This window comes from Mchenga conophoros, linkage group LG20 (genome assembly GCF_057382185.1).
Source record: "Mchenga conophoros isolate Kocher_MC1m ecotype Shallow Benthic linkage group LG20, M_conophoros_male_GT1.1, whole genome shotgun sequence".
In the NCBI taxonomy this organism is placed as follows: domain Eukaryota; kingdom Metazoa; phylum Chordata; class Actinopteri; order Cichliformes; family Cichlidae; genus Mchenga; species Mchenga conophoros.
Window position 1 is genome coordinate 18,760,867 of NC_140545.1, and position 14,019 is coordinate 18,774,885.

A 14,019-nucleotide genomic window follows, 5' to 3' on the forward strand; every position below is an offset into this window, starting at 1 on the left:
CTTCGAGTTGGAAAGACTGCACAGCTGCACTGCAGAAGCAGTGATCCACAAACTAAAGTCAGCCATGGCCAGGGTATGGTATTCCAAAGTCAGTGATTAGTGACAACAGCCCGTGCTATGCTTCAAGTAAGTTCCAACAGTTCGCAAAGTCATGGAGTTTCACCCACACCACTACTAGCCCCCATTACCCACAGAGCAACGGCCTAGCCGAAAAGACTGTCCAGACAGCAAAAAAACTACTGGACAAGGCCAAAGCTGAACATAAGGATCCCTACTTGAGCCTATTAGAATACCAGAACACCCCCGTGGACAACTTAAAGTCGCCTGCACGGCTACTCATGAGCCAGAGACTCCGCTCCATCCTCCCTGCAACACCAAAACAGTTGGAACTACAAGTAGTTTGCCAGCAAACCGTGCGTGAGAGGAGAGAAGTCTGCCAACAGCGCCAGCAGACTTATTTCAACAGAGCAGCCCAACCTCTGCCTCAACTATATCCTGGCACACCGGTCCGGTTCCATCAACAAGATGGTTCCTGGAACCAGCTGTGGTCACGAGTTGTGCAGACACGTCCAGAAGCTACAACATAACCACAGATACAGGACAAGTTTATCACCTCCTCGAAGGCAGAAACAGCGTAGGAGGTGAGGAGTTCATTCAATCGACAGTCAACAGCAATGACAGCGCTGTGGTTTCTCAGCCCCCGCCTGTGGAGCCCCCTGATAAAGACATTACAACACCCGGATACATGACTCAATATGGGCGTGTTACTAAACCAAGACAGGTCTTGGACCTGTAATATTGTAAAGGGTGCAGGCAGATTGCTGCCCTAAAAAAAAACAAAAAAACAGCTGTTCACATGTTTGTTGTTCCAATGATGTCACTAAATGCATCTGTTTATTATGGTAATGATGTAGCCAGTATTGAGCCGAATGCTATGTTATTAATGGATGTTGCTCAGGATGTTTATTCCCGTAATTTCAGTTGCCTGACAAATTTTAAAAGCCTGAGTTGCTTTATTGTTTTGTTCTTCTTCTTTTTTTTAAAGAAGGGAGATGTAACATGTGACCTATGTTTGCATCAGCCACTAGATGGCACTGTGTTGCTGCAGAGTATGTATTTTACCAGTGAGCAAGAAGCACTGGGAAAAATGGAAAAAGAAAATAAAGTGGAATCGGTGTGTGCGTGCATTTAATAAGAAGCTTGGTATAAAGACAAAGATAATACACATACAAATTCTGGCACGTCGACTAAAATTCCTGAGTTTTGTGATCATTTTATTCCATCAAATGACTGTACAAGGCCTACACCACCCTTGAAATCTCCAAAATTGGTGTTATTCCTTAAGAGCTAAATGTAACAGATTGTGTTGTATCTCCCTGGAGCAAATGCTGTTTGTAAATAAATGGTACCGGGTCCATAGCCCAGGTGTTGGGGACCGCTGCTCTAATGTATATATAAATGTTATGTCAGTTGTTCTTTGGGGTGTCCCTGAGGAGTATAAAAGGTAAATTCCAACAGGACTTAACACAGGACATATCATTACTTCAATTCATAGGACCCACTCTAGAAAACCAACACAAATAATAAGTGGATCAGTTGCATCTATTACAGCCATTAATGATTTACAAAATTTTCTACAGTTTTCACTGAAAACTCTCTCTAGGGACAACAAATACATGCACCTAGGCCTATGTCATGACAAAATAGAATGGAACTTCTTATGTGTTCTTATGTGTTCCATATTTATTCCTAACAAGTTAGGGGTTACTGCAGCTGATGGGTTATTTACAGAAGAACTCTCTAATTTGAAACATTGGCTAATGAACCTGAAGAGAACGTTGGCACAGAGACTTCTGTCTGAGTGGCTGACTAACAAAACACTTTGTTGGTCCCTCTGATCACAAGAGTCATTCTAGCTTTGGCTCTCCTAACGTAGAGTGGATGCTGTGTAATCCCCTGTATTAGAGGCCTGTTTGTTAGAACAACTGATAAATTCGTCTTTCATCAAGTGGCTTCTTTACCTGAAAAACAGCCTGCCTCTGAATTAACAATCCTGATATAAATCGTATACCTAACTGGTTACCTCCCTATCATGATTTTATAAATACACATTCCTTAAACAGTGAATAAAGTGAAGATATATATAATTTTAAATGTTTTTAGTTTTTAACTTGTAGAATGCCTACAAAACAGCTAAGGCTGTTTCATTTTCAAATTCATGATGTGTTTGCTTAAAATCCAGATCTGTAAGCACCGATGTTTTAGAAAGTTTTTATTATTATTATAGATATCTGTTATTGAGTTTTATTGATACCCATTAAAAATACTTGGTATGTGACAGGAACTTTCTTGAACAAAGGAAGCATGTGTGAAAATTAGAAAGAATGGGTCTAAAAAGTGCCAGCAAGCTGTATTCCGGCATTATTAATATCGGCAGGTACCTATATGACTGAGAAAATTACTCAGTAATAAGTAAGCTTTTATCAACACAAGTATAAAGGAGCTGCTTATTATTTTCTGCATTAATGCTGTTATGACAACTTTTCCATGCATACTGATCCCTTTGTAAAGGTTTTGTTCAGTGAATGTCAGAATGAATTAGTTTATTAAATGTTTGCTCAAAAGTTATTTTGTTTTTCCATGGCATACAGTGGCAGTGAAGGACAACTAGTAATTGTAGTTTGCCAGCATAATTTGTGAAAATAGGACCACTAAGCTCAAAGGGAAAAGCATAAGGAACTCTACCCAGGAAAAGTATTTAAAAGTTATTCTTGTTAGTTAATCTGAAGTAGTAGGACTCACTCTGGCCGTACTGACTGTACTGATAGCCGGCAGCAGCCACAGATGGGTCCATGCTGTAGCTGGTGGTGCTGTATGTGGGGGGACAGTAAGACTGGGAAGAGGGAAGGCTGTCCACCGTCTTAATGGAGGCCTCAGCTGAACGCTGGCTGCAGCTGGCTGAAATACTGTTGGATGAAGTAGAGTCCAGAGTGCTGTGGAGAGGTGAGATTGGGAAATCGTGCTGTGTTTGTGAGGACACACCACTGGAGTTACTCAGGATGCTCATAACCTGCAAATAAAGAGAAGATGCATCAGAATTTACCACAGGCAACAGAGCAAAATATCTTGAGGACCACTAGCTTATGCATAAGAATAATTCTCAATCATCCTGATGAATACCTAAGCTTTAATTTGTTACCACCAAAAGGTTATTGGTTCTCACAAGATATGCTGTCACATGATTTGTCAAAGTTCTTTCTCTCTGCAGGTCACAGAAAAAGGCACAAAATACAGTTTATAAAGTTGCATGTTCAGTGTGGTTTTATTATTAGCTTATGCAGCCAAAGGACCTGTAAGCTCACACCATGGCGAGGCCTCTTTCATCTCATCCATCCACAGTTCACAAGAACAGCTATTCCTCTTAGACCATTTGTCAGAATTTAATTAAACTTATAATCAATGATCACATAATAGATCTACATCCAAAATATCCTCAAGGTCAAGGGCATTTTTCCATTTTCATAGCATGATGTCCATCCACAATAAAAGCAAATTCTTGTCCCTGATGTAGTGAACAATATTAAAAAGCATCACATCTTTGCTTTTTGCAAATGATCATAGTTTCTCTCAATATCTGCACAGGGAGGAAGACCCTGGAGCACTCATATCCAGTTTGACCTTCCCATATTTCTCATAAGTTGCAGACATGTTTCAGAGCATAGATAGAAAGTATCTGAATAGGATTACACAGATATACAGTGGTTAGCACTGTCACCTCACCACAAGAAGGCCCTGAGTTAATACATAGTAAATACATTTAGACATTGTTCTCTGGAGGGGCTGTGCTGATACCAGCTGCTTTCTGGCAGAGATTATCATGCCCCTTCCATGTTTTAAATGCACTTTAGAACAGAAAGCTGCAACACCACATACGAGCGGCCGGAGTGAGATATGGGGTTTTCACACTCCTGGGGCCTGTTCTTCGTACCTCGCTAAGTAAGTTAGCTGGATTAGATTGTTGATGATTTCGCGTGATCTTTGATCGTTCGGTTCCCCGAAGCTCATCCGGGACTTGCTGTCATAGCAACAGAGCCGTAAGCGTAAACCTGCTCGGGAGCAGGTTTACTTTATGTAAACAGGATTAGATCGCGGCCACGCAGGTATGTCCGCTTCATTTATACGAAAGCAACAGCGATATTTTTCCACTGTTTCACCATAAATAAATATTATCAATGTAACTAAAGATAATGCAGCACTTGATCCTTTTATTGATGTCACACAGATACATACAGGTCATTTCCTAAAAAAGGGAAATGAACTATTAACATTCTATTACATGTATGTGATTATTACAGATGTAATTCATATTTCAGAGTAGTAATTGTAAATTACTTCGTGTAATCAAGATGAGAGACCACGGCTATAAAAGCGAAGGTGGATTTGGGAAGCCTGTCGCAGCCATGTCCTGTCCGTATACGTGACCAACCCATTGCGGAAGGTGCAAGATTGATAAGGAGAGTCCTCAGAATTCAGCGTATATTGCGGGATAGACAGGATCCTTTAGCTCAGCGCGACAGTGTGCTCATAGAGAGATATCGATATTCCCGTGAGGGTATTATTTACTTAACCAACTTGTTGACGAGGGGGTGCAGGACCACCACCTGTCTTTTTTTCCTCTGCCCTTTTCTTGGTTGCTGTTATGAACAAACTAACAGAGTATTACAGGCCAGTATTACCTTGCCAAGAGACGCAAAGCAATCTAAGAGATAAATATTACCATTCTGTAGAATACTCCTGTATTCCACTTTTACTTGTTCCCATGTTCTTGTGGGTCCTGTTGTGGCTCTAATGTGAAAGGGGATATAATATAACATATTATAATATAATATAATGCCATATGATATTGGACAATATAGTGTCATATGATAGATCTACCCTACCGCCTACTGGTGTTGGCCAGAGGGGCCGATGGCGCGATATGGCAGCCTGGCTACAACCGTAGCTGCCTCCACCAGTGTGTGAATGTGGGAGTGAATGAATAGTGGTATCGTAAAGCGCTTTGGGTGCCTTGGAAAGCGCTATATAAATCCAATCCATTATTATTATTATTATTAAATTACCTACGAGTTTGATTTGTCAGCAACTTTCTGCCAGCCCTCTCTCCTTGCTTTTGCAGCCTTTGCAGTGTTCTCTTGCGTTTTAATTAAACTCTGAAACTCCTGAAATCCCTCACTCATGAGTTCTTGCTCTGCTGCCGGAAAATACCGAGCACGCCCCTTCGACATTTTCGCCGACCAATCAGCGGGTTGCCGATCAATGTTTCTACTATCGATGCGTAGCCCCTTTTACGACACCCAGTGATGTCACATTCCTGCGTCCAGCTGTACTAATCGTCAACAGCAGGTGTGTTCGGGGAACCGGATTAGCGAGCTCACGGTTAGCGCGATGGTTTGGTCTTGGATGTGTCATTTGATCTTGGATGTAGTAAGCGACGTACGAAGAACAGGCCCCTGTTCTCTGTTCGCCATCTGGGGTGGGGGGCCAGGAGGAGGAGTTGGCAGTCTGATCGGGGTCTGGAATGCTGGGCTTCCCTGCTGCTGCCCGACCGGGGGCAGTCTGCTTTAGGGCTGGGTATCATCACTGATTTCTAGAGTTGATTCGATTCAATTTGATCCACGATTCGATTCAATCCACGATTCGATTCGATACAATTTGAATTGGGGAAATTTTGCCCCAGACAGTCATAAATATTATAATCCTGATCATTTTTCAGTACATATCCATATTTTTATATCAATAAAAACAAAGCTGACACTTGTGAGACTTTATCAAAGGTGTAAGCATCACAGCAGATGCCTTTGTGTCAAAGTAACTGAACATAAAACACAGAAAAACATGAGGGAGATTTTCCTGGCCTAGCTTTTTATGGCAAATAACCACCTTAAAAATATTGCAGTAGAACAAAAACGTTCTGCAGTAGAACAAAAACTGAAGAAAACCGTGAATCATCATATAAACATTACCTGATGCTGCTGAAGTGAAGCAGACCCAAGTTACAGTGGTTTAATTAGAGACACAGCTAAGTGTTTTGCAATTTTGCATAATTATAAAAAGTTTAAATTTCTTCAGTATTGAACAGTAGAAAAGAGAGTTTCTTGTCGGAAGTCAGTGGCTGACAGCACTGTACATAACAGTAGACTGGTGGGTAATAAGCAAGGAATAATGCAGAAAACAGAGATTTTTAGATGGGAAACTGTTCTTGAAGTACACTGAGAGAGAGCAAGAGAGAGAGAGCTGTGCATGAAGTGTCTTTTTATCGTGGTGGAAGCAAAACAGCAAAAGTAAGAGGGAATTCATGACGAGGTTTATGTGAAGCGAAATGTGAAGCGAAGTGTGAAGAGTAGTTTGGACTTCTTTGGTGCTGGTCAAATTTGACTGGAGAGTGATGAAACCTGCAGCATCAGAATCTAAACAGTTGAAACAGTAAATGAGAGCAGGTAAACAGATTCCAAAAAAAGATGTAAACACAAATCACGGACCCGACACATCAGAATCTGCAAGCTGTCTGCTTTCAGCCCCGATGTCCATGTACGTGCCATCAGGTGAGAAAGCCAACATCTCACTGATTCTGATGCGTCTGGTCTGTGCTTTGTGTTTACATATTTTTGTGGAATCTGTTTACCTGCTCTCATTTACTGTTTCAACTGTTTGGTGGTTGTCGAAATTTTGTGAAGTTTTAACCTGAGATTCTGGCGTTTCGGGCAAAATAAATTTATATTTGAAAATTGATTCAGGATTTTAATGAATCAATATTACGCTATTCAAGCTAGAATTGATTTTTAATAAGAAAATCGATAATCAAAACCCACCCCTAGTCTGCTTGTCTCCACCTGGACCTGGGGGGTATAAAATATGTTTGGGGAGTGTGAGTGCGTATACAGTGTTCATTTCTGTTTTTCTCCATATTGGACGACTATTGACTGTTGACTATTTGTATATGTATGTATGAGGGTGGGAAGGCATGTTTGTGTCTGTGTTTGCCTGTTTATGTCTTTGTGTCAGGTCGGGTCTTAAACTCCACTTCTCTGGGAACATCTCAGGCCCCCTCAGGTGTGTCACCCCCCACCTGGCTGATGTCCCCACTTGTCGGGTGCGTTAGTGGTTCTCGGTGTCCAGGTCTGGGTGGTGGAGTGTGTACTGGCTCACTCCCGGCGGCTTCTTGGCGGTGCCTGGTGCCCGTGGCTCAGTCGGGCCCCTTCTGGGGGTGGGGGACCCTCGGATCTTGGGTCTCTGGCCCCGGGGGCTCTGCAGGCTCCACCATGTTTCAGGCTCCACTGAAACACGGTGGAGTCTGTCACCGCAGCCCCCTGTGGCTTCTGCACCGTACCTGCTGGGTGACCCACCTCAGCTCTTCTCTAGGGTGGTGGTGCGGCTGCCCCTCCAGTTTTCATCCTTGGGCTCTCGTGCCTCCAGATGTCTGGTTTCTGGATCTCCTCCATGTGTGCTTCACCCGTGTGCACGGATGTTCACAGACACACACTATTTTCCTTGGCTGCTGCCTCTAAGCATATCGAGCATTGTTCGTCTTGTGTGCCTCTCAGCATTCAATATTTATTATTCACTGTTATTTATAGGTTGTTGCTGTGGTTTCCCTACTGTGTTTTCTTATTTTTCTTGTTTTCTTTTTTCCAGCAGATTATGATTTTTAGTGTCTTTTCTCTCTGTCTCTCTTCCCCTCTGTTTTTCTTTCTCTCTCCTTTTCTTGAACTTCCATCTACGTCTTTTTCTTGCCTACCCCCTGGTCCTGTCTGTTCCAATTGTAATAACTTAAAAGTTTGAAAAAAAATATGTTTTTAAATAAATCAATAAATCAGTCAATTAATGATAAAGATCAATTAAGTGGACCAGTATGGCAAAGCCTTAATGATCTACTTGGGAAAATCAAATCTGTTGGGGATTTTTATTGGGCTTTAGACAATAATTCTGATTGCTACTGCCAGACGGGACAGGCAAAAAAGAAGAAAAGAAAAGAAATGTCGGTACAGATACTATATTGGAATAAGATTATTCATTATATTGTTTCTCCACTGAAGAACACTGAGAAATTTGACTTTGTGAACATCACACCAGTTTTATGTCATGGTAATTGTTCTAGCCAAATAAAAACTATTTTATGCTACATGTACACTCATTCATGCTTTACTATAACGCACCACTTACTGTCAGGTTGAATGTTTGTTGTGAGCAGATATAGCAATTGCGATTAAGGCTAGTGTTGCTTGTGTTGATCATATCTAACACAGTCTTCCTTTGAATCTTAGTCAGGAAGTATTTGCAAAGCATTTCAAGAGTATCAGTATGCATTCAAATATCTGATGCAATCAGAGGTAATTATGCCATTTTACTAATCAATATTTTTTGTTAGGCCAAGCATCTTCAAAATCCCAACTCCCCCATCAGTTAAAAAACAAATCAAATTAAATTTCACACTGTTAGCCTTTGCAGTAATTTCCATAGCTTAGTACTGCAAAATCAACAGTAAAAAACTCTAAAGGATGTTAGCAGTTTAGTACTGTAATTTGCATGTAATTGTGGGAAAATTCCATGAGATTACATTATTTTTATGGTAACTCACCGTACTCATGGAAACAGCTGTAAAATACAGCAAATGTAACAATTGGTGATGTTACTGAGATTATACTATTACACCATCCGGATTTCTGTTGTTTTCTACTGTAGATCTAAGAGTAATTACTTAAATCCTCATTCAGAGTGTATTACTATAAAATGTGATTCACTGTGAAAGTAGTATAACATATAAACTACAATATACAGCATAATTTTTTAACTTAAGGAGTAAGTTGCAGCCACACTAAAATTAAATTCCTTGAGCTGAATGGAACCTCATATATTAATAAATGTATTTGTTTATTCAAACAATGTGAAACATTATTAATACTGTAAGGTTAGTATTGTGATAGAGTCGAGTATATTTTAATTATACTTTTGTAGACATTATGACATTATGCTAGTACAATTATGGTGAACAGAAAGTACATCTAAAAGTTAATTTCAAGAATACTGTTATGTACTAAAACGGGGGCCAATATAGTCCCAAGAAGCATTATTAGTATACGTACTAGTTAAGGTATACTTGGGAAATATAATTGAAGTATACTTATTTTTTGTATGGCCAGCAACAAAAACTAATGGCTACATTTAGAGTAATGTTTAAAAATGACTTCATTTAGCAGGGTGTTCCTTTTTTTCTCTTCTTATTCTTTCTTATACTGGACCTTCATTTGTTTTGTATAAGGTGGTACTTTTTAAGACACCTCTGCCTAACTACAGTGAACTAACCTAATAATATGCTCTGGTCGTCATTTTACACAAGTTAAGGTGTCACATCCATGAAACCTACACCACTAACCAGCATCAGTCCTACAACTTCACTCTCAAAATTAATAAATCCTGGGACAAGCAGAAACTGTATTTTTAGCAGTGCATTTTGTTGCAGGCCAGACTGCTATTAAATGCACTCTCCTAAAGAAATAATTCCTTTGTAGCACCACTTCGTCTTGGTTCAGAAGAGATGTCCTGGATATACGTGATAATGTAACACATTATCACAGTTTAGCGCGTTGGGTTGGGTTTTTAAAGCGATTGTTATGTTTATTGTTACGTTTTTAAAGCTTTTTAATGCGACAGGTGCGATAGCCGACACCACACCTTCACCTGACGTACAACGTGACGTATGACGCACACGTCAGGTATTCACTTTCTAAACAACAATGGGGATAGAAAATATTGCTCGAGGTGGTTAATGCGCCTTTCGCTGGTTGCCAACCACCATTAAATAACAACAAGAAGAAAATATTGATCTGCTTTTCTTAGTTTTGCACGTTTAAGCCGCAATTCAGACTCAAACAAAGCTGCAAGGCAGGAGAACAACATGACCATCAACTATTCTGTGCCACAGATCCAGTTCGCTGCAGCACAGAGTGATGATGAGACCGTTAACATGTGCAACTTAGAAGTAGTCAGAGGCATAGCTGGACTGGCCATCGGGCATACCGGGCATCTGCCCGGTGGGCCACTGGCGATTTTTTGTTTTTATGGGCCGATGGATTTTCTTTTTTTTTAGGAAGGGTATATATAATGAAAGGTGTCGGATTGGCCAATTGGTCATGATCGACTCTGGGCTGGACCAATTACAGCCGAAGAGGCCGGATGCACCCTCCCCCTTGTTTATCAATCACGTGATTTTCGTGCATTGCATGCCAGGAACTCGTGGCAAAACAATCCAAGTACCGCATCAAATGCAAGCATTTGCAGCACCGCAAAACGTTCTTTCCTCGGTTCCAATACCTTCTTGTTTTTTCTTTGCCGCACAAAAAAGGAATGTACAAAACAAAAGTAGAACAATGCCGGTCCGTACAGACTTGACGAAAAGACAAAGAAAAGATACGAGGAAAAAATCAAAGGAGTGAAAGGGTCAGACCGTTACGAGCACACAGAGTGGACAAAAGACGTTAGCGTGCTGCCCAACTTTCACCATGCTCAGATTTATAATTATACGGTTCTTGGAGTGAGTGCATACACTCATGAAGTTTTTACTAACTTCAGGTCACTGCAACAAGCCCAGGAATAGTTTAGCTACAGATGGGTACAGGACCTTGAAATGCACTGTGTAGAACGAAAGACCATCGTACGAACAAAGGTAAGTTTACCAGTCTCACAAATCTTCTTCATAAATACACATTCATTAACCATTTATTAATATAACCTTTGAGCTCAACGGTAATTAATTAGTAGTGGAAATAATTTCTGGTAGCATTACAGAAATGTAGCAGTGACAATAATATTGTATGCTGTAATCGTACTGGACAATTAGTGATACAAAACAACTGTTTTATCCTGTGAATAAAAGTATATGTTTTTGTCAATGTACCATGGTAATAACAGAAGCGAAATGCAATATTGTGTCAGGACAATTCACTATTTATGCACAATAAATAAAGGAGCATAGCGCGACAATTTCTGTTCAGCGCCAGACTTGCTTGTAACCTATATCACCAATTATGTTAAGAAAAATGATGTATTAACTACTACAAAACTCTGACCTTTGTGGGAATGGTTGGAGCAGACTAACATGTGAGCTGGAGTGTTCTGAGACGTTATATTTGGTATATCCAGACCATCCGTCGGCTCTTACTTCGGAAACATGGCTTAAACCCATTAAAGTGTCGAGCTCAAATATCTTTTCATTTTTGTGCACTGTTCTCTTGTCGGCACACATTTTCTGTTTATTGAAGCCTTTTGTGAATAATTTTGATCATGTAAAAACTGGGAATTGGTCCCTATTGACAATACTCTTATTTTTTGCATTGTATATGTCATTTAGGAACTTTTTGCAACTATGTGTATTTCTAAATTTTGTGGCTTCAGTGCACGCAAATTTATATTGTTCAGTTTGCATGTTAAAAGCCTACCAAGCACCCCAAGGCTGATTATGCTTGGTAAGAAGTCATTTATGAAATAGAGTTGATTAGACCATATTAAAATTTCTGTTTGGCACAGGAGCTTTTCGTGGACGCAGGTATCCAGTCTCTGTTTTGTTAGCTCAAATTTCTGTAATTTCTTTTATAAACCAAGGTTGTTGGACATGTGTCTCAGTGAATCCAGCAAAGTAACAATATCAAATTTCACATTACATATTACTGATCAACATAGTAGTCTAGCTACAGCAACAGCAGAAATACTGAAGTCAATACTGTAAAGTTTAACAGCAGCACAAACTATAAACTCCAAAATAACCATACAGTTGATTCATCTCCAGTAATTTAATTGGGCTGACTGTTTGTTAGGTGTGTTTAATGTGCAGAATAATTCCCAATTATGTCCAATTACAATATGTTAAAATGGACTTATGTACATAAGGCCATTAATAAATAACTGTACATAGCTATTTGCTTTATGACTATCTAGACAGTGTGAAGAAGTGAAGTATTGAAATTATTTTATGTTGCATAATGACAACATGTTGCCCCTATATATTTAAGGACAAAGTTCAATGACCGCCACCTGCTGGATGGTGAGTGCAGAGGGGCGTGTAATTGTTGAGCTGGACAAAGAGAACATCTTTGCTGATGCAATGTCAGTCTTCTTTGGTATTGAACCTGGAATACCAGGAGTCAGCGTGTGCAAGGTTTTTTGTAAGGATAAACCCTGAAGAGGGAACAAAATGTACCTCCAAGGTTGGGACAAGCAGAAGGACTGGGACCACTGTGAAGCATGTCACATCAGTCACAACTTTCCTCCAGCGGCTTACTGAATTTGAGTGGAGAACTTCAAATTAGGTAACTGTTTTTGCCATTTTTAGTGCATTTCTTGTATAATTTAAATGACCAATGTGTTGTTACCCATGTCTCCAAAGATGATCCATGGCCCATGCTTTCTGGACATTTACACAAGACGAGCAACAATGAAGACAAGCTCTCTTGCCATCTTGCAAGACGCTGTCTCTGTCCAATAGGTTTTTTGAGTGCAACAGTTTTGATTTTTTTTTCCTTCTTTTACCCGTTTGTTAAAAATTATTTCAGCTACTTACACTTTAATTGTCACATGTATTGTCTCACCCTACAAATCAATGAACTCAGTCCACAAAGCAAGATCAGGGTTCAGTGCAGGTCAGTCAAGTTCCTTCACACCACACATGCTCATCCATGTCATTGTGGACCCTGTTTTGTGCATTGATTTGGTGGTGTGAGCCAGTATTTTGGACAAAGTGTATATAAAGGCAGAAGTGTGGGGCTTGATATTATATTCATTACAATTCAGTTTATTTGTATGGTGCCAACAAAATGAATGCCAAGCCACTTCACATTGTAGGTTTAAGACCCTACAAAATATAACTAAGAAATCCCAACACTTGAGCATATGTTGTCTGCCATGATATGGATATGACATAATATCATTATTGTTTGTACAACCATCTGAGAAAATAATGGATTACATGGTTTAGTAAAAACAAGTGCTTCCTCAATGAAAATATGTTTTCAGTTCTTTTCAGTTTTTGATTTTGGAAATGTGTATTTCAGCAGGGAAGAATCAGAATTGAAATAAAGTGGTGTAAAGCACATGAATTATATTTTGTGTGTGCGTGTCTATCTATCAATCAATCAATCCATCCATCCATCCATCCATCCATCCATCCATCCAATTTTTTTGGAACCCTCCAGTCTCTTACAGTATGTTACTGTTAACTGAAATTACGGTAAATTACGACCTGTTAAACAGTAAATGACCGCCTGTTGGGACACGGTATCCTCTAGCAGAGATGAATATTTTTGATACTGATGATGTGTGATAACGGTAAGTTACTGGTTAATATATTGCAGTTTATTACCTTGCAGCGGGCTTACAGTGACATACCGTGAATAAACGGTAGTATACCAATTTCTTAATCACAGTATGATGTTACTTTGTTGACGTAATTTACGACATAACGACATAACGGGATCTCACTGGCGTCACTGTCGCCAGTAAGATACCGTAAAAAAGGCTACGGTGCGTTACCATAATTTGTCCAAGAGTATTATACCACACCAGCAAAAAACGGTATCATCCTGCAGAACGGTAAGCTACCGTAACACGGCGTCACAGTATGACGCTGGCAACAGTGACGCCAGTATGTTACTGTAAAGTGGCGATGAAAAGTCTAACAGTGCAGGAAGAAATATCTTATTTTGGGACAGATAAGTGCCACAATTCTGTTACCATTATGTCAACAATAAAGACACACTCAGCAGTAAATCTCCTTGAGTAAGTCACAATATCAAATAACCGCTGTGAAAAATACTGCAACTACCCTGACTCATTGGAGACAAGTGCACTCTTTGGTCATGATACAAGAACTTGTAAAAACACAAGCATTTAAACAGAAAAGCAGATGTTATTTCCAGGTTATAGTTAATATTATCTGTAGCCAATCAACACCCACATTTTATCCAAACCACA

At 39.8% G+C, this 14,019-nt stretch overlaps 1 protein-coding gene across 4 annotated transcripts in view; it reads right to left on the reverse strand.

Annotated features, from left to right (window-relative positions):
- LOC146550617 (paired box protein Pax-7-like) overlaps window positions 1-14,019 on the reverse strand; it is a 107,752-nt gene that overhangs the window by 32,849 nt on the left and 60,884 nt on the right. For all 4 annotated transcript variants that reach the window (XM_085260858.1, XM_085260857.1, XM_085260860.1 and 1 more), the window contains exon 8: window positions 2,803-3,070. In XM_085260858.1, the coding sequence (XP_085116984.1) occupies window positions 2,803-3,070 (268 nt within the window). The remainder of the gene's footprint in view (window positions 1-2,802; window positions 3,071-14,019) is intronic.